This window comes from Heteronotia binoei, chromosome 4, assembly GCF_032191835.1.
Source record: "Heteronotia binoei isolate CCM8104 ecotype False Entrance Well chromosome 4, APGP_CSIRO_Hbin_v1, whole genome shotgun sequence".
Classification (NCBI taxonomy): Eukaryota; Metazoa; Chordata; class Lepidosauria; order Squamata; family Gekkonidae; genus Heteronotia; species Heteronotia binoei.
Window position 1 is genome coordinate 96,038,252 of NC_083226.1, and position 24,132 is coordinate 96,062,383.

The 24,132-nt window shown below is 40.9% G+C and overlaps 1 protein-coding gene across 2 annotated transcripts in view; it reads right to left on the reverse strand.

The window, feature by feature from the left end:
- Positions 1–24,132, reverse strand: part of PRR16 (proline rich 16) — a 314,849-nt gene that overhangs the window by 106,901 nt on the left and 183,816 nt on the right. Inside the window, exon 2 of one of the 2 annotated variants that reach the window (XR_009555264.1) lies at positions 7,231–8,030. Coding sequence is in view for 1 of the 2 variants with exons in the window: in XM_060235552.1 (XP_060091535.1) it covers positions 7,281–8,030 (750 nt within the window). In the remaining variant the exon portion in view is untranslated. Of the gene's footprint in view, positions 1–7,185; positions 8,031–24,132 lie in introns of those variants that run through there. The other variant, XM_060235552.1, reaches the window with a different exon arrangement.

The window sequence follows — 24,132 nt, forward strand, 5'->3', positions numbered from 1 at the left end:
TTCAGCTTCCTAGAGAATATGCTGTAACACCACACCTCAGCAATAAAGTTAAGATTATTGTTGACATCTCACTAAGGAAGTCAGCAAGATCAGACCTTTACACACCATGGCATGAGAAATTGGCTTTCTACACATCTGGCTGTGGGGGGGGGGGGGGGCTCAAAAGGTTGCACAATGTTTTGTATCAATTGGTTGGTTCTAATACAAGGCATTACATGGATTTCACAATGAGATAAGGCAAGAGAAGACATATTTTCATCTGAGAGGAAGGATTGAACTATTTTAGAAGAACATTTTAAACATCTGGCAAATGATTGCTATGTTGAGGGCCAAACTGTACATTATACAGGTAATCTATGACTATATCATCTAATATTTTCTTTAATGTAAAACATGGCCACAAGAGCCTGCCAATTTCATCAACACACTGTTAACTTCCTAATCAAAATAATAAAGCTGGAGTATGGCCCAGAGTAGAAAAAAATGCAGGTACTGGCTTGATAATGACCTTAAATTTAATTTTGCTGAGTTTTTCTTTAAATACTAAATAATGCTATATGATGAAACAATTCAAATATGGACATTTAAAGGTAAAGCAATAAAAAATAATTGCAACCATATTTCCTATTTAACATTGCCACCGTAAATAAATTATCTATAATCTCATTAACATTCTAAGATTACAGACATTCTTCCCCTCAACAACTCATTTTAAAGTAAAGTCTATGGTTGTTTAACTGCATAGAGCCCCATAGTGCAGAGTGGTAAGCTGCAGTATTGCAGTTCCAGCTCTGCTCATGACCTGAGTTCGATCCCAGTGGAAGCTGGGTTCAGGTAGCCAGCTCAAGGTTGACTCAGCCTTCCATCCTTCTGAATTTGGTAAAATGAGTAATAATAATAATAATAATATTTTATTTTTATATCCCGCCCTCCCCGCTAGGCGGGCTCAGGGCGGCTAACAGACACGGGAGTCTCATGATTCACATTAAACAATAATAGACATGGGAGTCCCGTGATTCATAAAACATAACAACTTAAACATTAATTACAATAAATTATTTAAAATACATAAAAACATATAAACATATAAGATATAAAAATAGGTGCTAAAATGATGTATTTAAGATGGCTGAGTGTCTATTCATTCATTAATCAGGTTCCGTCTTAGTTGCCACATGGTGACTCAAATGCTAACTGAAAAAGAAATGTTTTGCAAGCCCTGCGGAATTGGTTCAGGTCCCGCAGGGCTCGCACCATCTCTGGGAGATCGTTCCACCAGCGAGGGGCTATCACCGAGAAGGCCTGCTCCCTAGTGGCCTTCAACCTAACTTCTCTTGGCCCAGGGATTGTTAATAAGTTCTGAGAACCAGACCTCAGTGCTCTCCGGGGTACATATGGGGAGAGGCGGTCCTTTAGGTAGGCAGGTCCTCGGCCATATAGGGCTTTAAAGGTAATGACCAGCACCTTATAGCGAACACGGTAGACAACCGGCAGCCAGTGCAGATTGCGCAGCCCAGGCCGTGCAGGCTCCCACCGTGGTAGTCCCTCCAGCAGCCTGGCCGCCGCGTTCTGGACTACCTGGAGTCTCCGTGTTCGGTACAAGGGCAGCCCCATGTAGAGGGCATTGCAGTAGTCTAACCTCGAAGTGACCGTTGCGTGGATCACAGTTGCCAGGTCGGTGCGTTCCAGGAAGGGGGCCAACTGCCTCGCCCTCTTGAGATAGAAGAAGGCGGATCTAGCAGTGGCAGCTACTTGGGCCTCCATTGATAGGGAGGACTCCAGTAGCACCCCCAGGCTCTTGACTTTGCGCACCGGTACCAGTGGCACACCGTCAAAGGCCGGTAAAGTAGTCTCCCCTCCCGGTCCGCCGCGGCCCACGCAAAGGACCTCAGTCTTCGCCGGATTCAACTTCAGCCCGCTCAGCCTGAGCCAGTCAGCCACGGCTTGTAGTGCCCGGTCCAAATTTGCTGGGACATCACCAGCCCGGCCGTCCATCAATAGATAGAGCTGGGTGTCATCTGCATATTGATGGCAACCCAGCCCATACCTCCGTGCAATCTGGGCAAGGGGGCGCATAAAGATGTTAAACAGCATCGGGGAGAGGACTGCCCCCTGAGGCACTCCGCAATGGAGTGGATACCTCTGAGACAGTTCCCCCCCGATCGCCACCCTTTGTCCCCGACCCTCAAGAAAGGAGGAGAGCCACTGTAAGGCTAGCCCCCGAATTCCTGCGTCGGCGAGGCGGCGGGTCAGCAGCCGATGATCAACCATATCGAACGCCGCCGATAGGTCTAACAACAGCAATACTGCCGAGCCGCCTCGATCCAGTTGCCGTCGGAGGTCATCCATGAGGGCGACCAGGACTGTTTCTGTCCCATGGCCCGGGCGAAAGCCGGACTGGCATGTGTCTAGGACGGAAGCGTCCTCCAGGAATTTCTGTAACTGCACCGCCACGGCCCTCTCGATTATTTTGCCTAAAAAGGGCAAGTTTGAGACCGGCCGGTAATGTGCCAATTCGGCCGGATCTGATGACGGTTTTTTCAGGAGAGGGCGGACCAGTGCCTCTTTCAGAGGTGTTGGAAAAACACCTTCTGAAAGGGATCGATTTATAATATCCCGTATAGGATATCTTAATTCCTCCTGGCAGGCCTTAATTAGCCAGGAGGGGCAGGGGTCCAGATCGCAAGTCGTGGAACGTGCAGTGGCAAGAATTCTGTCGACTTCCTCCAAGCTGAGCGGGTCGAAGCAATCCAGAGTTGAATCAGAAGACACGCATTGGGCTTCGAGTCCACTTACTGCCTCCAAGTTGGCGGGGCAGTCCTGGCGGAGCGATTGGACCTTATCCGCAAAGAATTTCGCGAAGGCCTCGCAGCCGATTTCCAATTCCTTAGCTTTAGAATTGCCCTGAGGCAATGTAGTCAGATTCCGAATTATTCTAAATAATTGGGCTGGGCGCGAATTTGCGGATGCAATCCTAGCCGCAAAGTATGTTTTCTTTGCGGCCTTGATTGCCATCTCATAGGACTTCATAAACTTCCTATAAGATGTTCTAGTCGCCTCGTCACGAGTGCGTCGCCATTGCCTCTCTAGCCGTCTAAGGCCTTGTTTCAGCTGGCGTAATTCCGGGGTATACCACGGAGCCAGCTTAATCCGAGGTCGCAGAGGGCGCCGAGGTGCGATCTCCTCGATGGCCCTAGAGAGCCGGCTATTCCAGGTCTCAATCAGGCCATCAAGGGAGCCGCCAGAGGGCCAGGAGTCCCGCAGAGCCATCTGGAACCGTTCCGGGTCCATTTGACTCCGCGGGCGAGCCATAATCGGCTCCTCGCCTAAACAGGTTCGGGGGGGCATATTCACACGGGCCTTGAGGGCGAAGTGATCCGACCATGGCACAACCTCTGTGGTTATATCGCTCACTACAATCCCGGCCGCAAAGAGTACCCAGCTTGCTAGAGGTAAAGTGTATTTGACTGGGGAAGACAATGGCACACCACCCCGTAAAAAAGTCAGCTGTGAAAATGCTGTTGATGCGATGTCACCCCAGAGTTAGAAACGACTGGTGCTTGCACAGGGGACTACCTTTACCTTTTAAAACCTGAATAGTTAGAAAAAATATTGGCTCTGCAACATGGGACATTTTAAAAAGGGAGGAAAGGAGGGAGAAAGAGATAAGGTTGCCAGGTCTATGTTGGACAAAAGCAGGCAGGGTTGCCTAGCGACAGAAGTGGCTAGCACTTCTTACATGGCAGCTATGGCCTCTGAGGAAACATATCCAGTGGGGCCTGGCCTCCTGTTTCTGCGACCTTGAGGCTAAGTGTGCTGGGAGACCTTTTGTGAGACCACAGTAGTTCTGCAAGCCCTTTTTGAGGCTAGTTGACAGAGAAGACACAGAGAAGAGTTGGAGATGTGGCTGTCTCTGAGCTAAAACTGCTTTTGGCAGTTTGTTCAACATTCTTGGGCCTACAATAGGCAGGGGCAGGGGAGTCAGCCGATGGGAGGCCAGAGATGATGACTGATGTGTGATGGGCCAATAGTTTGTTCCCACACATATAAGCCAATGGCTGTGCTTGATGTGGCTACTACTGCAAGATAATTATTATTATAGATAACTGTAACATACCTGTGGGAAAAACAAGTTTCGCATTTGAGTAAATATTGTAATTTTTATTTTAGGCTCATGATTTTCTCATAGTAATGGTAGATTTAAAAGTCCCATTAGTAACAAGCTATGTGGGATGTTGGCTTTTTTCTCATAATGTATTACAAGCTATTTGCAATATCTTAGTCACATACATACCAGCATACATACCAATGGCCAACCAGATACCACCTCAGATGTACTGGCTAAGAGTTTGGACATCGTGGCTGCATGGTTAAAGCAGAGTCACTGAAATTAAATCAAAGAAGATGGAGGTCCTATACCTGGGTTGCAGGGCAATGGGATTAGGGACCCAGCTCCTATCTCTTTACAGGGATTGTTAACTGAGGAGTTTGGGCATAATGCTGGATGCCTCACTCTCAATGGAGGCCGAGATCATGACAATTGTCAGATCTGCATTCTTCCACCTTTGGCAGGTCAAGCAGCTGATATTCTATCTCTCTCCTCATGATTTGGCTACATTGATCCATGCAATAATCACATCAAGGCTGGATTACTGTAACTCATTTTACTCTGGGCTACTCTTGAGACTAATCTGGAAATTACAGCTGATCCAGAATGCAGCGGTGTGTGTCCTTACAGGGACATCACTAACAGTACATATACATCCAGTGCTGTGTCAGCTGCACTGGCTCCCAATAGAATTTCAGATCAAGTTCGAGGTTCTTATTTTAACATTTAAAGCCATATGCAGACCAGAATCAACATACCTACAGGACCCTCTCTTCCAATATGTCCCTTGAAGGGCTTTGCGCTCCTCTGATTAACATCTACTGGTGATCCCCAACCCAAAGGATGTACACCTGGCCTAAACCAGAACCAGAACTTTTTCAGCTCTGCTGCCAGCCTGGTGGAACACTCTGCTAGCTGAGATCCAGGCCCTGCAGGATTTAATGCAATTCTACAGAAAGTAAATGGAGATTTTCCATCAAGCCTATGGTTGAGGCAGTAGCAATTCACCTATATTGGCCTCCTCTGCTCTGCCCTGCTTTATTCCATAATGGCTGACTTTTTCACCCACCAATTTGCTCTGCACCATTCCATCTATAGCTACCGACAGCCAAAATCCCTTGGAACTTTAATTTAATTGTGCAACAGAGACCATCAAATGTTTTAGCAGTGTTAGCAATGTTTTAGTAATACTTTGTAATTAATTTTATAGTTTAACTTAATTTTATAGTTTTTAATATTGTGCTGTAGTTTGTGTTATATTTTTAATCGTGTTGTAACCCACCATGAGCCTGTGTGTAGGGGAGGGCAGACTAAAAATAAAAATAAACAAACATGTGGAGGAGAGGGCTGTTTTATACTCACCTTGTCCTTTGTAGATGACTGGGGAAGGCAATGGCAAACCACCCCATAAAAAGTCTGCCATGAAAATGTAAAAGCAACGTCACCCCAGAGTCGGAAATGACTGGTGCTTGCACAGGGGACCTTTCCTTTCCTGTCCTTGGTCAGCTAGCTCTCATTGTAGTGTACCCAGATGGATGGCAAGGAGAGACAGAGATGCATGAAATGGATGCCAAGGAGAGACAGAGATGCCAGGGGTTGGGTGAAAAAAGACCCTGCCATCTCCACCAGTTTGCTTCCCCCCACCCCCATCAAGTACTTGGATATGCTATGAGGAGACTACTTTGTCTTCCTCACAGTGCGTTTGGTCAGCTACCAATTGGAAAGCCCTATACTTCTTTATAGTGTGTGCTGGGATGCTGAGGAAGGGCAAAGCTGAGGAAGAGCAAAGCTGGCAGATTCTCTACTCACTGACACCTTATGTGTTTTCTCACCAGCTTCTCAGGCTGATGTGGCCAAGCACTTCCAACCAATGCTCCCTCTAAGCTATGGAGTCTTGTGAGCAAAAGTTCTGCTTTGTGAGCTATTACATAAATTAGTTTGCTCTGCGGCCATTTTTCCAGATCTAAGACAAAAACGTGTGAGCTAGTTCACACTAACTCAGCTTACAGGGAACAGTGTTTCCAACATCATCACCATGCACTTGGTGGGGAGACAACAAAAAGTAGAGACTGGGTTAAAGCTTTGAACCTCTCCACTGAAAAGGTTTGTAGCTAAAGCTATCTACAGGCCTTGTGTAGATGGCTAAAATGCATACTCAGTTGCAGTGCATTTCTTGGATGGAATGAAGAGGGTGAAGGGCCGTGGTAGCCTGAACACTTACTAATCCTCCAGTCAGCCTAGACCAGACTATGTTCATCCAATGAATCCAGAATACTGTGCTCATCCAATGAATCAGTTCCCCAGCTGAGTCCTTGACTGTACAGCATAATCCAGAAATCCACTGACTACGTCTGTCAATCTCTTTACCTCCTGCTGGGGATCCCCTCCCTTCAGTGTTCTTTTATGAAGATATTCACTTTCCACTATTCCTTCCTAGAAAGAGTTATATAGGTGAGTCCTTAAAGGGAGGAACTTGCCTGCCAAGCTTCACAAAGGCAAGATCAGGGGTTGTGCCTTGAACTGGTTAAAGTAAAGGAGCAGAGAGGTCAAGCAGCACTTGAGCCTGTTAGGCCATGTTGCATCTCTCCTGAACAGCCTCCCCTGAACAATCCCAAATTCTTGAAGAAAAACATGGACTTATTGTACAGTATTCTAGTTCTTCAACTGCTCATTATCTACTCTTGCTTTTACTTTTAACGTTGGTGTCTTCCTTTTTAGCTGAAGTACAAGACCTTCGTAGTTTCAAATTGTTCTACATAAATCTCATATTAAATTCTTAAAAATGAATTTTGAAAGTATCATCTACTATAAAAAGTAATTCTGCAGTACAAGTTGTTATATTCTCTAAACAAGATTTAACTTCACCATTAACTGCTACACAGATAGTTTCCAAACTGAATTGTTAGCTATAACTTAAGACATTTTGCTGTAGTAATTTATACGACTGATGACCTGCAACACAGCCATTAAATGAGTTTTCAGCAATGAAATTATGCAGTTTATGCATCAAACATCAATGCACAATTCTCTTTGTACTTACCATGTCATTTTTATGTCACTTTGCAGAGGAAAGGGTGTAATATATTGGGCTTTTTATTGCTTGAGTAGAAAGTGCTCATTACCTTTTTTATGTTTATACATAAGAAAAACAAAGTTTTCCAGGTGGGATACATCACACTGTTGTAGTGGTTGATTTCCTCAAGATGGTCTTCTGGGGTTTTGATTCAGTTTGTGGAGGCACAGTTGCAGGTCTGAGAGGGGGAAAGCTACTACTGGGGCTTATTCCCATTCCCCCATTTTCAAGTGAAAAAGGAGGAAGTGGGGGAGGTGGCGGTGGTAAAGGAGGACACTGGTGAGGAAGCTTTCCCAGTGTATGAACAGATTCACTGTGCAAGTGAATCTCCCTATTTTTAATATTATACCGAACATCACAGTCAGCACAATAGCCATGGTACTGCACCTTTTCATTAAATCGTACCCGTTCCCTTGTTCCAGGCTGAGGACACCTGTCTTTTTCAGGTCTATGCATCAGAGGTTGCATTGGAACTTTGTCCAAATTATTATTAGGTATACAACATATATCTCCATTTGCGATTTTATTTGACCCTCCTGGTAAACCTCCATTTCGCAGTAGAGTCCCATTAGTTTTTACAGGGTTGGCAGGGATAACTGGCTTTTGAGGATCTTCACACTTCACAGGAGTCAACCGTGGAGGAGGTGGTGGTGGATTAGGCTTCCTTAATACTGTGAGAATGGCAGATGGTGGCTTGATGAGTGGTACATTGGTTCGCGCCTTGACTTTTTCCAAACTTGATGCCGTTGTGCTACTTGAGCTGCTGTTCAATGTGTCAGTTTTAGAACTGTCAGTCATCTCATCCTCCAGCTGTAAGTCAGAAGTGAGTGTATCAATCTGGTCAACCACCTGCATGAAAACCAAATGCAAATTGGGATAGATATTTATGACAAAAGAAAGAGAAGTAGCTCATTCACATTTGCTAATAGGTAAGTTATTTCTTTACTTAATTATGATGGTGTAAAGCACAACTGCTCATTTTACATATTAAATTATATTTCAGGTAGATATGATTTTGCTTCCATAACCAAAATTTAAAGAAACATGTTAAGGTTCTCCGCAATGAAATTCTTACCCTCTTTTCCTAGGTTTACTCAATAACAATTTTTATTTAAGTGCAATGATGTAATTAAAGGCTTTTCCCCTTGAATTATGGGAGACGGTAATGAAAGCAACATCACCCCAGAGTTGAAAATGACTGGTGCTTGCACAGGGGACTACCTTTACCTTTTTAAATGAATGTTCATACTTTCTATAAATTATTTTTGTTAATTCCCTTCCTTGCTTGATGTTTTTCCTTTATAGCAAATAGTCATGTATGTAAATATTATTATTCATTAAACTGAAAATCGATATGAGCTGCTGTTTCCATGTAGTTTGTTTTTCCAGGCACTGGTTCTCCCATTTTCTGTTTTATGCTGTCTTCTACTTTACCTTGTACAATTTCCAAATTTAATTCTGAATTGGTGCATGCACGATTTTAATGCATCTGCTTATATGTTCATGTATTCTAATAATTTGAAAGGGGGGTGTGTGAATTGAGAAAAGGGCTGGTGCCAGGCTTTTTGGTGCCCTAGGCAAGGCTGCCTACTGGTGCCTCTCCAGCCCAACCACCCAGTACTCCTCAGTGCACCTGCCCTCCCCCCAGCCCCATGGTACTTCTGAGGTGGGCACCAGATAAACTCATATGCTGCTACAGCAGAGGTGCCAAGTACAGGGCAGGAGGGAGTCTAAGATGATTTGAGGAAGGCAGCAGAAGTAGGAAAAAAATAGAGGGAGAATGTGCCCTCAGTCTTGTTACTTTATGCCTACTCTGGAGGAAAGGAGAGCTGAATGGTTAAGTCAAAGGATCTGAGCTTCATCAGAGGCAGGAGAGTGCATACATACATGACAATGTTTACTTCTGAATGTCTACAGAGGTGTTTTCCCCTTCTCCTACTGACTATCACAGGCTACCTAAGAGGGACCTTTGGTATATGACCTCTAAGCTCTGACTAGCAGTACTCTGTTTCAGTAGCACTAGATGTCGTTTACCATTCTTAAAATGTTCTCATTGCGAAAAGTTCACACCAAAACAAAACACCCCACAACAGAATAGAATAGGAGTTACCATATTTTGAAAAGCAAAAAAGAGGACATATTCCCCGACTGACTACTTCAAACAAGTAAAAAATCTCATTTTAAATACTCCTAGTATTCAAGCTGTGATAATTGCTACTAACTAGGAATATTCCTAATCTTCTGACCTCAAAAGAGGACCTTTTCATCGGTTTCTTTAAAAGGGCCCAAAAAGAGGAAAGGCATCAAAAAAATAAAATAAAAAAGAAGACATGTGTCAAGCATGCAGTTTTCAATGACGAGTCAAGTGGATACAAAACTACGTTTATTGATAGACTGATATGCTCTCTCGATACAGGTTCTTGAGAGTAATGCCAAAAATACATTGCATACATTACTTTTAAGACATACTTCAAAGGATTCCCAAGGGTGGGGGCAAGCGGGGCGCTCTAACACATAAACTATCATAAATGTCTACATTCTCACAATGTTATCAGTATCTTGTCCTTGCTTTCCCCAGATGTTTCACTCCTAAGCAAGAATGTATGGGAAGGTGCGATTGCTCTTTCTCAAGTCAGTTTCGTTTCTCTCTATTCTACTTCACAAGCAATAAAACAAGAAGGGGGAGGGGGAAAGAATAACAGATCCAACATATCTTGGTCCCCCTGATATTTCACAGACAAGCTTTATGGGGGACCCTAAAACAATTAATTACCAGTGGAATTCTATCATACTTGACAACATGTCCTCTAAAAAGAGGACATCTGATAATCCACACAGGATAGAATATTGGGTGGTCTGTGGTCCTCTGCCCCAAAGACTTTACCATTGGTGTTCCTACAGTGTGGGAGAAATAATAACAGGATGGTGTAACCACAGCCCAAGAGTCAAATGTTCCAGTTCCTTTCCTGGTTTGTTCAATTTTTTGCTCCCTATTAATGTGTGTTCATTAAGTGCATTTATGGAGTACAACATTCTTTAGACCATGCACCACAGGTCACATGTGTATGGCCTGTCACCCAAATGTTTGATGCATCCTTGCTCTGGAATGCAGCAAGAGCTGTTTTCTCCGCTGTAGGGTTGTGTTGCAACACTGACCTATAAGGGACAATTGGTTTTTTTATCTTTTCCTAAAAGGGGAATTTTTGCCATTTCTCAGAACAATGTGGCAGCACACATGGAGGGGAGGGGAATGCTTCCTCTCAGCTGCTCTCTGGATTTAGTGCTAGCATTCTGACCCACCACACACACATACACAAAATCCTGTCATAAACCAAGATGCCAACATTGTCTCCATATACAATCTAACACAACACAGTCACCCTACTAACAACACCAGCCATACCATCTCAGGTTCATTAACTTGTTCAGCTTCCAACATTCTGGTAGTGGAAAGTGCCATCAAGTTGTAGCCAACTTATGGTGACCCCAAAAAAGTTTCTAGGTAAGAGGTGAACAGAGGTGATTGCCAATGACTATCTCTCTGTAGCAACTTTGGACTTCATCTGAATACTAACCAGAACTGACCCTGCTTGGCTTCTGAGATCTGACAAATTCAGGCTAGCTTGGGCTATCCAGATCAAAGATCCAACACCATATCTTCCATCACATGTTGACAATGCTGTTGTATTATCTACACTGGGCAAACAGGCCAGTCCCAATACAAAAGAACAGACTGAATAAATCTTCCTGTACATACACCATCAGATGTCAAAAATTTCCTTCTACTCTTTCCCACTTTTAGGATGTGGGGTCTGTTTGAAATCAGTTCCTTTCTGATAAGAGAAATTCAAAGAGTGGAAAAATAGGAATGGAGGTTCTTGCAGAATTTTAGAATTCCGCTGTGCGGATGCTCAAACTATCCTAATGTCCTAGTAGAATTCTCTGTGGTTTGTAACATCAAAACAAACAAACAATGCATCCTGCAAGGGTTGAAATTACAAAGGGCGCATAGACATGTTACAGAAAACTAGCAAGGTAAATTAAAGAAAAACCCCATGTTTCAAAATAGTAAAAAATAAGAGGAATCTATGAATATATCTAAAGAAATGAATTTTGGAAAAAAGAAATTATACTTTCCATAACAATGGTATTCTTGATTAGGCACCTGTAGTGTCAGTAATACAATATGTAATCAGATCAAGTTGAGGAAATCAAAGAGCTATCAAATTGATTGTCTAAAATTATTAAAAGCTGATTGCCACACTGCCCTACATCGATTAGATGTAAAGAACTTTTGTTTCTCCTGCTGATTTTGACTAACCAATATCTAATTCAGGAACCAGGCTTGGAAGCAAACATTCATCTAATAGCATCCAATAATCATTTCCAGACAACAAGACAGAAAGTCTTTTTGTAAACTGGAAGAGGCTTACAATGTGCCATAAATGATTAGCACAGGAATATGTGAGCAAGGGGATACCATACTGGAAAGTAATTAAAGTACTGGCAATGCCTTTATGAAGGATTCAACCATACAGTCCTTACATTATTTTCATAAATTTATTTATTTATTTATTTATTACATTCAATTTATATCCTGCCCTCTCTGCAAGCAGACTCAGGGCGGCTCACAACATTATACAATACAATCAGTCCAATAAAACATATAAAACCATAATTTACTTATTTCAGTTTTAAAACCATTCTATGGTGCTGCTTTGGTACAATATAAGCGGTATTGAATTCTCGACTGTGATCACCAGCATTCTATAAGATGTCCAGTGGCAGCCCTTTTTCAATCAAACAGCAAAAGCCTGTTTAAACAATTCGGTCTTACAGGCCCTGTGGAACGCAGACAAATCCCGCAGGACCCTTATGGCTTCTGGAAGAGTGTTCCAAAGTTCTGGTGCTGCCACCGAAAAAGCCCTAGATCTCGTTACACACAACCTGGCTTCTTTTGGCCCAGGGGCAGACAACAGATTTTTTGTCCCTGATCGCAGTGCTCTCTGGGGGATATATGGGGAAAGGCGGTCCCGTAGATAGACAGGTCCCTGACCATAAAGGGCTTTAAAGGTTAATACCAACACCTTGAAGCGAACTCGGGACACAACAGGCAACCAGTGCAGCTCTCTCAGCACTGGCTGAATGTGCTCCCATGTGCTCCCATGCTATCTTGGTAGCATGGTTGCCACTGGGAACACAATCTAAGTACTTGAAGTATGGTATACAGATCACACAAAGTGATGGTATCGCTTTACTCTGCTCTGTTTAGACCTCACCTAGAGTATTGTGCTCAGTTTCAGGCACCAGAAATTAAGAATCATGTAGACAAGATGGAACATATCCAGAGGAGGACAACAAAGATGGTGAGGGGTCTGGAGACCAACTCCTACGAGGAAAGGTTGAAGGAGCTGGGTATGTTTAGCCTCAGGAGGAGATGATTGAAAGATGATATGAACATCATCCTCAAGTACTTGAAGGACTGTCATATAGAGGATGGTGCTGAATTGTTTTCTATGGATCCAGAAGATTGGACAAGAACCAACAGGTTGAAATTAAATCAGAAGAGTTTTTAACTAAACATTAGGAAGAACTTCCTGACAGAGCCTTCCTCAGGAGGTGGTGGGTTCTCCTTCTTTGGAGGATTTTAAATAGATGCTAGATAGAAATCTGACAGCAATGCTAATTCTGTGAATTTAAGAAGATGAAGATATTGGATTTATATCCCGCCCTCCACTCCGAAGAGTCTCAGAGCGGCTCACAATCTCCTTTACCTTCCTCCCCCACAACAGACACCCTGTGAGGTGGGTGGGCTGGAGAGGGCTCTCACAGCAGCTGCCCTTTCAAGGACAACCTTTGCCAGAGCTATGGCTGACCCAAGGCCATGCCAGCAGGTGCAAGTGGAGGAGTGGGGAATCAAACCTGGTTCTCCCAGATAAGAGTCCGCATACTTAACCACTACTCCAAACTGGATCTCCAGTTTGGGGGATGTATTTGTGAATTTCCTGCATTGTGCAGAGGGCTGGACTAGATGATCCTGGAGGTCCCTTCCAATTCTATGAGTTAAACTGGTATCAAAGGGCAATGAGTCGTGCCAAAGAAAGAAAGGAATGCAGAGCACTTCCTCTATCAATCATGCAAAAACCCACCCTAAAACGGATTAAATCAAGGTCTGTTTCCCTCAAGGACACCAGAGCCTCCTCTTACATAATTTGATTTCAACTAACAACCCAGTTTTCAAACACATTAAACAATGGGTCAGTTCCAGCAATTTACTCTGTATCTATATGATGAGACAGGAAAGTTCCAGTCGTTGCTAAATCATGAGAAGTACCTGGTCATTGTTAAATCATGACAAGTACCTTCCCAATCTCCCCAAAGGAACATTTTTTAAAAAAATATTTCCCATGCACAAAAAGAAAACACCCCTTTACTATATGAACTTCTTTTCAGGCTCATCTTCAAAATATTGCATTTTTATTATCTACACATGTGTGGACCCCACCCTCTTCTCCAGTCGAGACCCCAAGACAGTAGGGACCTCCTCTTGTTTTGGACGTCGTTTTAATAGGCTCGCTCTTTTGGAGACTAAGTGCCAGTGCATCTGAAACTTGGGAAATCTTATAAAGACACCTGGGGTCAGCCATGATATTGGGAAGTCCCAAGATAGAAGAGGAAGAGTGTACTGGAATTAAAAACTGATTAAGTGCAATCCTCCTTCCACATGGCCTATCTTACTCAAGAACAAACAAAAAAACCATTTCAGCACTAAGGGCATCACTCAATATCCTATCCTACTCAAAAAGTGTCTGCTCTTCTCAAGGAATGCCTAACATAATTTTCAAAGGGATATTTCATCAAGGCAATGTGAACCATTTGCAGCCATAAACAGTTGGTCAATCCTTAACTATCACTAATCCAATCCAGCCATGGAAAAAGGCAGCCTAACATCTGATTCACCAATGATGAGCCGTCAAGAAGACATTTAATCCCATCATTCATGCCTGGTCTTTGTCAATATGTTAAAGCTGTCCAGTGATTGCCCCATCTTGGAATTCAGGTATTTCCATACTGATCTTCCGATCAGGTTTTGACAGCTGCTAACTTCAAACTTCCCAGTCAAATTCAAGGTTCATATCTTGGATGAATCATGTCTCTGGGTAAGTGAATTTCCATGTCTAGCTATGGGACCCTTCCCCATAAAAAGACCATCTCAAGTTGGTGGAAAGTATGCCAGGTTCTCCCACTACCTGGATACTCCTGCAACTTCACAAGCTCCCCTCTTCCAAAACTCAGCCACCCCGCAATTTTTCTTCAGGACCAGGCTCATAAATCTCATTGTATTGTACAGGTTTATTTCTCCTCATAGGCAGAAGGTGGGGGGAGGGGGGTCAGATATAACTGAGCAAAATATATATCCAAAAAATACCAAAAATATCTGGGAGTTTTTGGATACAGAAAAATGAGTCCTGAAACATCTTGGAAATATTCAAGATATCAGGATCCCAATACTGTTTTTTATTCCTCCCCCACCTTGTTTCTGTACCTCCCAGCCCTTGGCAGGCTGCATTAGATAAGATTCTGTCAGTTTCGTGCAGTTTGGAGCCAGTTTGGTGTAGTGGTTAAGTGTGCGGACTCTTATCTGAGAAAACCGGGTTTGATTCCCCACTCCTCCACTTACACCTGCTGGAATGGCCTTGGGTTAGCCGCAGCGATTGCAGTTGTTGTCCTTGAAAGGGCAGCTGCTGTGAGAGCCCTCTCAGCTCCACCCACCTCACAGGGTGTCTGTTGTAGGGGGAGAAGATATAGGAGATTATAAGCCACTTTGAGTCTCTTATTCAGGGAGAAGGATGGGATATAAATCTGCAATTCTTTTTCTTCTTTCAAGTGTTTTTTTAAAAGTTCATTATTTGCTGGAGTTGGTTTATGAGGCTTTTTTTGGGGGTAAAGACTTGCGATTCACATAGAGACTTGTATTTACATAGCTTGAGGTTCTTGTGTTTTACATAGGTTCAGATTTTTAGGTTTTACATTAGTTGGGTTTGCAGTAACTTTCCAATAGGGGAGTTTCTCAGGTTTTACATTTTTTTCAGGGAGGGTTCCTCTAGAGCGGAGATATCAAACATATGGCCCAGGGGCCGAATCAGGTCCCCAGAGGGTTCCAATTAGTCCCCCGAGCAACTGGCTGTTGTCTGCTTCCTTCTTTTCTCTTGTTTCCTTCTGCATAACAGCTTGGTTGGCAAGGCTTGCTCAATTGCACAGGAACTAAAGAGCAAAACCTCTGTTTTCTCCACTGGTTGGGGTTCCTCCCTTGGGGAGGAAAAGGGAAGGGAGAGCCTGCTTTGCCAAGCTCTCTCAGTCACACAGCACAGTTACTGAAAGCCTCTCTTCCTTCTATTGGCTGAGGCTCCTCCCCCTCCTGGTCCCCTGGGGAAGGAAGGAAAGAGCCAGAGCTTCCTTTGCCCATTTCCCTGGATCTATTGGAAGAGATACAAAGAAAGCACCTTTAAGACTAATGAATGCTAATATTTTTTTTAGAACAAATTTTTATTTTTTGCAACATATTGAAATATATTTAAACATATACTTTAAGATGTTAACCAATACATTACAAATGGAGGTGGAATGCGCATGCTCTAGAGGAAGAAGCCTCGGCTCATCCCTCTCCGAATAAGAAAAGAGATTAAGACCGATAAGTAAATATTGAAGTACGGGAGTCATAATACTTGGCAGTGAGGCTAGACAAGTCAAAGTAGCAAAAGGCATGCTCAGAAGAGAGCCAGCAGTTTAAAGAAGGGAGTATTTGGCAAAACAGATAAGGAACGGAGGAGGTAATTAGCAGCATAGAAATGGCTGCCACTACAGTGAAACAGCTTTCGGAACAAATAGCACAATTTTAGGCGTTAATGATACAATCTCAGAACAAGATAGAAGAAACTGTTGCTGAAATAAAAAATGAAGTCACTCATATAAACAAGGAACTGAAAGATATTAGGCAGCTGGCCACTAAGGCAGATAAGACAGCTTCGGCAAATAAGAAGGATATAACTCATTTAAAGGAAAAGATTAAGAGCCTCTCTGACAGAGCAAGAAGGGAAAACCTTATCGTCCATGGTATTTCAGAAGACATTGACTCACGACACTTGGAAGACGGGATGATAAAATGGCTTTCAGAACAATAAACAGGAGTATCAATTAGTGCTGACCATGTAGAAAGAGTTCATAGGTTGCGAAGTAAAAGATCTGGAAGAGACCCTAGACCCGTGATTATTAAATTCAGAAGAGAAAAAGTGCAGCAGCAAGTGTTTTTGGCTTTGAAGAAAAAGAAGGGACTGGAATTTAAAGGGGAAAAGGTTTTTGTGAGACAAGACTTTTGTAGTGAGACACTGGAAGAAAAAAGACAAATGAAGCCATTTGCAGACAAACTTTTTCAGTACAAGATATTGTTTACATGGGCTTACCCAGCCACTATTGTAATTTATAAAGAAGGCAAAAGACTCACAGCAAGGAACCCAGCTGAGGCAAAGAAACTCTTGGAGAAGATGGGTCTGGACCCAGGGGAAACAGGAACTCAACCAGAGGAAGAGTTTAATGTCAATGAACCAGAGGAGGGGCCTTCTACATGTCAGGAGAAACGACAGAGGACGAAACTATAAGGCGTCCAAAGGAGAAGGAGGAACTTCTAAAAAAAGGGAAGTACCCCATAAATAAGAGGGAGGGGATGTTACGGTCTTAAATGAAGGAAACAATAAAAGATCCAGGAGGGGCGGGAGGTGTGCCCACCCAAAGGTATAGGGAGGGTGGAGAGATCAACCCAAATGCGAGCCCTATACCAGAAGAGGGGAGGGGGGATGAGGGGGAAGGGTGTGGGAGGGGGAAAGGGAAAAAGGGGAGAAGCGTAATAGAACTTGTAATCCAGCCAGGGAAGGGTGTGAAAGGGAAGGATTATGGCTAAAACTTTGAAAATGCTTTCACTGAATGTCAATGGACTAAGTTCAGACCTGAAAAGATATAGATTAACAAGAATGGCAAAACAGCAAAATATAGATATAATGTATTTACAGGAAACACATAAGGCAAAGGACGACACTAAACCGTTGATTAAACACCCAGGGTGGAAAGTATTGGCTGAAGCTAGAAATAGAACTAAGACGAGAGGAGTAGCAATTTTAGTACATACAAGGATTGATATTAGGATATTAGATCTCACTAGTGATAGGGAAGGGAGATGTCTGTTTATTAAAGGTAGGTTCCAAAACAGAGTGATACCTTTGATAAATATATATGCCCCAAATACAGGATAGAGGAGATTTTTGAATAAAGTTATGCAAAAAGTTCAGAGATTCTCAGAGGGAGAAGTTATTATAGCAGGAGACTTTAACATAGATATGACTAAGGAGAAGGAAGTTCAGTGGAAAAGGAACTTGGTAGAAGCGCATGAAGCCTTAGGCTTGGTTCCAAAGCTGACACATTTATCAAGTAGACATAAGACAGCTTCCTGTATTGATTATATATTTCTTAAAAAATCAAATAATTGGGAGTTGAGGAAAGTAACAACCCATCCAATATGGATTTCTGATCATGCTCCACTGAATATAGAATTGGGGATAAAAAATGAGCAAATTGGAAGGACCTGGAGATTTAACAGTATGGTTTTATTTAAAAAAGAAAATAGACAATATATGGAAAATCAAGTGAAACAATATTTTAGAGAAAATAAGGGAACAGTGGCCACGGGTATCCTGTGGGAAGCGGCAAAGGCAGTGTTAAGAGGACATTGCATGATGAAGGAGAAAGAAATTTAAAAAGAATGGTATGCTAATAAGACACAGAAACTCCAAGAATTAGGTGCACTGCAGAGTAGTCAAGGTATTAGATTCTGCCCTGATAGGAAAAAAAAGTTCGAAGAGATTAGGAAACAATTGGACTTTATAGATTCGAGGGCATTATGGAAGAAACAAACCATGGTAAGAAATGAATTTCAAAGAGATTCAATAAACTCCGTTAGAAGACTGGCTAATTATTTCAAGACTAGGAAAGAAAAGCAAAAGGTGGAAAGTATAAGTATACAAGGAAGGGTCACGCAGAACCAGAGAGAAATTAGGCAAGCGTTTCAAGAATTCTATAAGGACTTATATGCCAGGAGGGATATAACGGAACATATTGAAAAAAGTGGAGAAGGGTTGAAAGACATAGATAAAGAGAGTTGGGAGAAGGAAATAACAGTTCAAGAAATAGAGGAAGTTGTGAACAATTTAAAAGTGGGTAAATCCCCGGGGCCAGATGGCTTTACTGCAGATTTTTATAGGGAGATGAAGGAGTTACTGATCCCTGAATTACAACAAGTGTTCAATGCTATATTGAGGGGAGGGAAAGCTCCTGACTCTTGGAGAATGGCTGAAATAACTATAATATTAAAACCTCAGAAAGATCCTCGAGAAGTGGGTTCATATAGACCAATAAGTCTACTTAACCAGGACGACAAAATATTTGCTAAAGTTTTAGCAAATAGACTAAGGAACATATTACCTTATATAATAAAAGAGGATCAATATGGATTTGTGAAGAATAGGAGTATTGCACATCCTATAAGGAATATATTAAATGTATTGTACCATAGACATTCTGGGCAACTTGCGTTGCTTAAATTAGATGTATATAAGGCATTTGATACGCTGTCCCATGAATTCTTATGGTCCATAATGAAGAAGTATGGGATTGGGCCACTATTCTTAAAAGCCATTCAAGAAGTCTATAGGGAGGGGTCAGCAGTGGTAAGAGTAAATAATGGGCATACGGATCAGTTCTCAATTGAGAGAGGGGTAAGGCAGGGGTGTCCACTCTCCCCATCCTTATTTATAATGGTGATACAGCAATTAGCAGAAAGAATTAGGAATTCAGGTAGAATAGAAAGCTGTAGAATGGAATGTTTGCAGATGATTTAATTATGACAATATCTAACCTGAAAGAAGCCATTAGGGAAACGAAAATTATATTAGAGGATTTTTAAGCCGCATCAGGTTTTAAGAATAAATATGGAAAAGTCAGAAATAATGTACTTTAATGTTGGATTGGATGAAAGGAAAGAAATTAATAGGATAACTAATATGGGGATGGGAGTTAAGAAATTTAAATATCTAGGGATAGAAATCTATAAAAATATTAACAGGATAGTGGAGGGAAATTATAAAAAAATCTGGGAGAAGATAGAGAGGGATATGCAGCAGTGGGGGAAAAGGATGATGAGTTTGACCACTAAAATAAAGAGTGTATCGATGTTTTGGATGCCAAGGTTGTTGTACCTTTTTCAAACGATACCATTGGAGTTAGATAAGCAAAAAATGATTAACTGGAACACTAAAATAAGGGAATGGATATTTGGAAGTAGGAAACTTAGAATCCCCCCCCCCCCCAAAAAAAAATAGCATACAACCATCAATCGGAACTTGGATGGGGAGTTCCAGATATAATTAATTACTATGAAGCATTTCAGCTTAAGGCATTATTAGAGATAGAGAAGGAAGGGGATCAGAAATGGATAAGGTTTGAGAATGAAGCTAATAATGGGGTAGGAAAACATGGCATCTTTACGAACATGGGGGCGAAGGAACTTAATTTAAACGTGGGACCAAGGAAAAATGGGTTAAATGTTTGGAAGAAATGGCAGCCGAAATGGCTGAATCGGGTATCTAGATGGATGCCATTAGAAACATTGATGGAGGGAGATAAGAAGCACAGGTGGAGCAAACTACTTAAGATTAAAGGATTTAGAAGGGTAGAAGACTTGTTAATATTAGATAAGTTAAAACCATTACAGGAGTTACGAGAAGCCGTAGGAGTACAATATTGGCTTAAGGCTACAGGATTGTATACTAAAGTTAAGAAGGAAGTGGAGAAGAGTAATTTAAATGAAGAAGAACCTATGGAAAGGTTTTACAAATTAATGGGAAAAACAAAAAAAGGATTAGTAAGAATCTTATACAGGAGTATGAATTCAGGCAACGAAGGAGCAATAAGCTACCTTCAGCGGACATGGAGTTCAGAAGGCCAAATAACGAAACGAACAGGGGAGAAGATAATGGAAGGTTTAAAAAAAGTTAAGATTCATAAGGTTAGAGAAATGGAACTGAAATTTTTCACCAAATGATATAGAACTCCGGCTACTTTAGCCAATATGTTTCCTGGGTTGAGCCGTAAGTGTTGGCACTGTAAGAAAGAGAAGGGATGGTACACCTACATGTGGTGGGAGTGCCCTGAGGCCAAGACATTATGGGAAATGGTAGTGGGAATGATAAAGAAATTCTTTCAGGTAGAGCTGAGAATTAACTTTGAATTAATGCAGATGAGTATATTAGGAAATGAGATAATAGGGAAGAATAATCAAAATTTACTAAAAGCAATGATATCGGCGGGTAAAGCGGTAATAGCGGCAGGATGGAAGGATAAAAGTAAATGGAAGGAAAGAACTTGGCATAACTTTCTCTTTGATTTTATCCAGTCAGATATAGCTGCTATAATGTCGCAGGAAGAATCATGGGAGGAAAGAAGATCAAGAATCAAAGAAAAGTGGTGGACCTACCTGAAATGGGCGAAGGAAGAAAGGAGAGTGGACATTCAGTGGAAGCTTCAAGTCCTTTGTCCCTGGCTGGAAGAAGAAGAGGATGTATAGACTAAGGGGGGTGGGTTGGGGGAAAAATGTAAAATGGATACCAGAAAGCATGTAGAGAAATGGATAATGAATAATAATAATAAAAAATATACATTAAAAAAAACCAATACATTACAAATTTCCTCCTCCCCCCAACCCTCATTTTCTTGACCTCTGCCGGTGCTTAAAATAATTAAAAAAGAAAAAAAGGTAAAATTCACAATTATAGAATCTTCACTTCCAGTTATCTTAACATAAAATAAACCAAGACTATGCATTAGTAATTATTAAAATTAACCTTCTATTTTTCTCATAATCTAACCACCTATAAAATTGCATACCAGATCAGAAAACCATATTAACAACTTTATCTTCCCATTAAAAGTTCATGTAATATTATCAAAGACCACTAAGTGTCTCTTGACTTTCCATTGTTTTTCAACATATTCTTGAAATTTCTTCCAATCATCATTAAATTTTTCTGAATTACAGTCTTTTAAGATTCTAGTAAGTTTATCCATTTCATTCCAGTGCAACACTTTTAAGATCCAGTCCCATTTCTCTGGTATTTTATCTTGCTTCCACATTTGCACATATAGTGTCCTTGCAGCTGAAAGCAAGTACCACAACAATGTCCTATCTTGTTTCGGAAAACTTTCCATTTGTAATCTCACCAGAAAGATATCTAGTGCTCTCTTATTGTCATAACCCAAAATTTTCAAGGTCTCTTGTTGAATCATTTGCCAAAACTGTTCCGCTTTTTCACAAGTCCACCACATATGATAGAAAGAACCTTTATGTTTTTTACATTTCTAACACCTGTCTGATATTTGATTATTCATTTTTGCTAATTTTTTGGTGTTATATACCATCTGTACAACATTTTAAAACAGTTCTCTTTAATATTGTAACACGTCGATATTTTCATAGAGTTCTTCCATAGGTGTTCTCATGTCTCCATTTGTATTTCTTTGTTCATATTTATTGCCCATTTTATCATTTGAGGTTTCACTACTTCCCCTTCTGTAGACCATTTCAATAGTAACTTATAAATCCTTGAAATCAATTTTTCATTCTCACCCAACAGCATTTTTTCCAATTCTGTTTGGTCTTGTGTTATTCCTGTATTCCTAATATCCTGCTCCACCAAGCTTTTGATTTGTTGCAGTTGGTACCAATTAAATTTGCCCTGCAATTCTTCCACTGGTTTTAGTTCCACCTTGCCTCCCTGTATTTTTAGCAGTTGTTTATATGATAACCATTTATCTTCCTGTGGATCTGACGATAACTATGACTTCTGTTGGCACAATCCATAGTGGTTTTCTCTCATCACCATATTTATTATATTTTTTCCATGTATTCAACAAGTTTCTTCTTATGTAATGATGTGAGAAAAAACCATCCATCTTCTCCTTCCCATAATACATATAAGCATGCCAACCAAAAACATTTCCATGGCCTTCTAATGCCAATAATTTCCTGTTAAGTAAAGTTATCCAGTCCTTAATCCATACCAAACAAACAGGATCGTGGTATAACTTAAAATCGGGCAACTGGAAGCCACCCCTTTCTTTCGCATCCGTCAGAATTTTCATTTTGATTCTTGGTTTTTTACCCGCCCATACAAATTCTGAAACCTTTTTTTGCAAATGATTAAATTGTTTAATATCTTTCACTATTGGATTTGTTTGAAAGAGAAACATTCTTGGTAGAACATTCATTTTGATTGCAGAGATCCTACCCAGCATAGACAAATTCAGCTTATTCCACTTTAACAAATCTTCAAATTTACGCCAAAGCTTTTCATAATTGTTTTTATACAGATCAATATTTCTCATCGTAATCTCTACACCTAAATACTTTACTTTCGAGGTAACTTCACATCCAGTTACGCTTTGTAGTTCTTCCTGTTTGCTTAATGACAGATTCTTGCTTAAAAATTTTTATTTTTCTTTATTTATATAGAAGCCTGCCAACTCTCCATACTCTTTAATTTTACTTAACAACAATGGCATCACCTGTAATGGATTTTCATTAATAAACATCACATCATCTGCAAAAGCCCTATATTTGTAAGAAAAACCTTTCAATTTCAGCCCCTCTATTTCTTTATCCTCTTTGATTTGCATCAGCAAAATCTCCAAAGTCATTATAAATAGCAACGGAGATAGAGGGCAACCTTGCCTTGTACCTTTACTAATTAGCATTTGTTCTGTCAGATCTGCATTCACACAAAATTTAGCTTTTTGTTCTGTATAAATTGCCATAACCATTCTTATAAAATCATTTCCCAATTTCAATTTCTCTATAACCACAAACATAAAGTCCCAGTTAAGATTGTCAAAAGCTTTCTCTGCATCAGCAAAAAATAATGCCACCTCTTTTTCTGGATGCTTTTTGTAATATTCTACAATGTCTATTACTGTTCTGATATTGTCTCTTATTTGCCTTCTGGGGAGAAAACCTGCTTGCTCCTCCTGAATAAAGAGTGTTTAAATGCTGTTTGAGTCATTCTGCTAGTATCCTAGCAAATATTTTATAGTCATTATTGAGTAATGAAATCGGTCTGTAATTTTTAACACACTGGCATCTCTGTCTTCCTTTGGTATCAATGAAACAACTGCTTCCTTCCATGTGTTTGGCACTTTCCCTTCTTGTCTGATAATATTCATCAACTTTTGGAGCTTTCCTACTAATGCATCTGCCAGGACTTTGTAAAATTTTGCTGAAAAACCATCAGGACCCGGTGCTTTGCCTAATTTCATTGAACTAATTGCTGCTTCTATTTCAACTTTTTCAATTGGTTCATTTAAGGCTTTTTCCATGATTTCTGTTAAAGGCTTTACTTTTACTTTCTGCGAGCACGCTTCTATTTTCTCTTTATCTACTTGTTGGCCTTTAAATAGTTTAGCATAGTATTTGTAAAATTCCCTTTTATTTCCTGCTTGATCCACAATCTCTTTACCTTCAACTATAATTTTGTTTATAAATTTGTTCTCCCTTTTTTTCTTCATTTGCCACGCCAATTATATCCCGGGTTTGTTAGCTCCCTCAAAAGATTTCTGCTGCAGTCTTTTAAGATTCCATTCCATCTCCTTATTCAATAGGTGCTTCAATTGACTCTGTAAAATTGTAATCTCCTGCAAAATTTTCTTTTTCCCCGGTCTCTTTCTTAATTCTCTTTCTTTTTTGCCTATATCTTTTTGTAAATCCACCATTTGTTTTTCCTTGTCTCTTCTGTCTTTATTGTTCAATGTAATTAAGATTCCTCTCATTACAGCTTTATACGCGTCCCACAGTCTG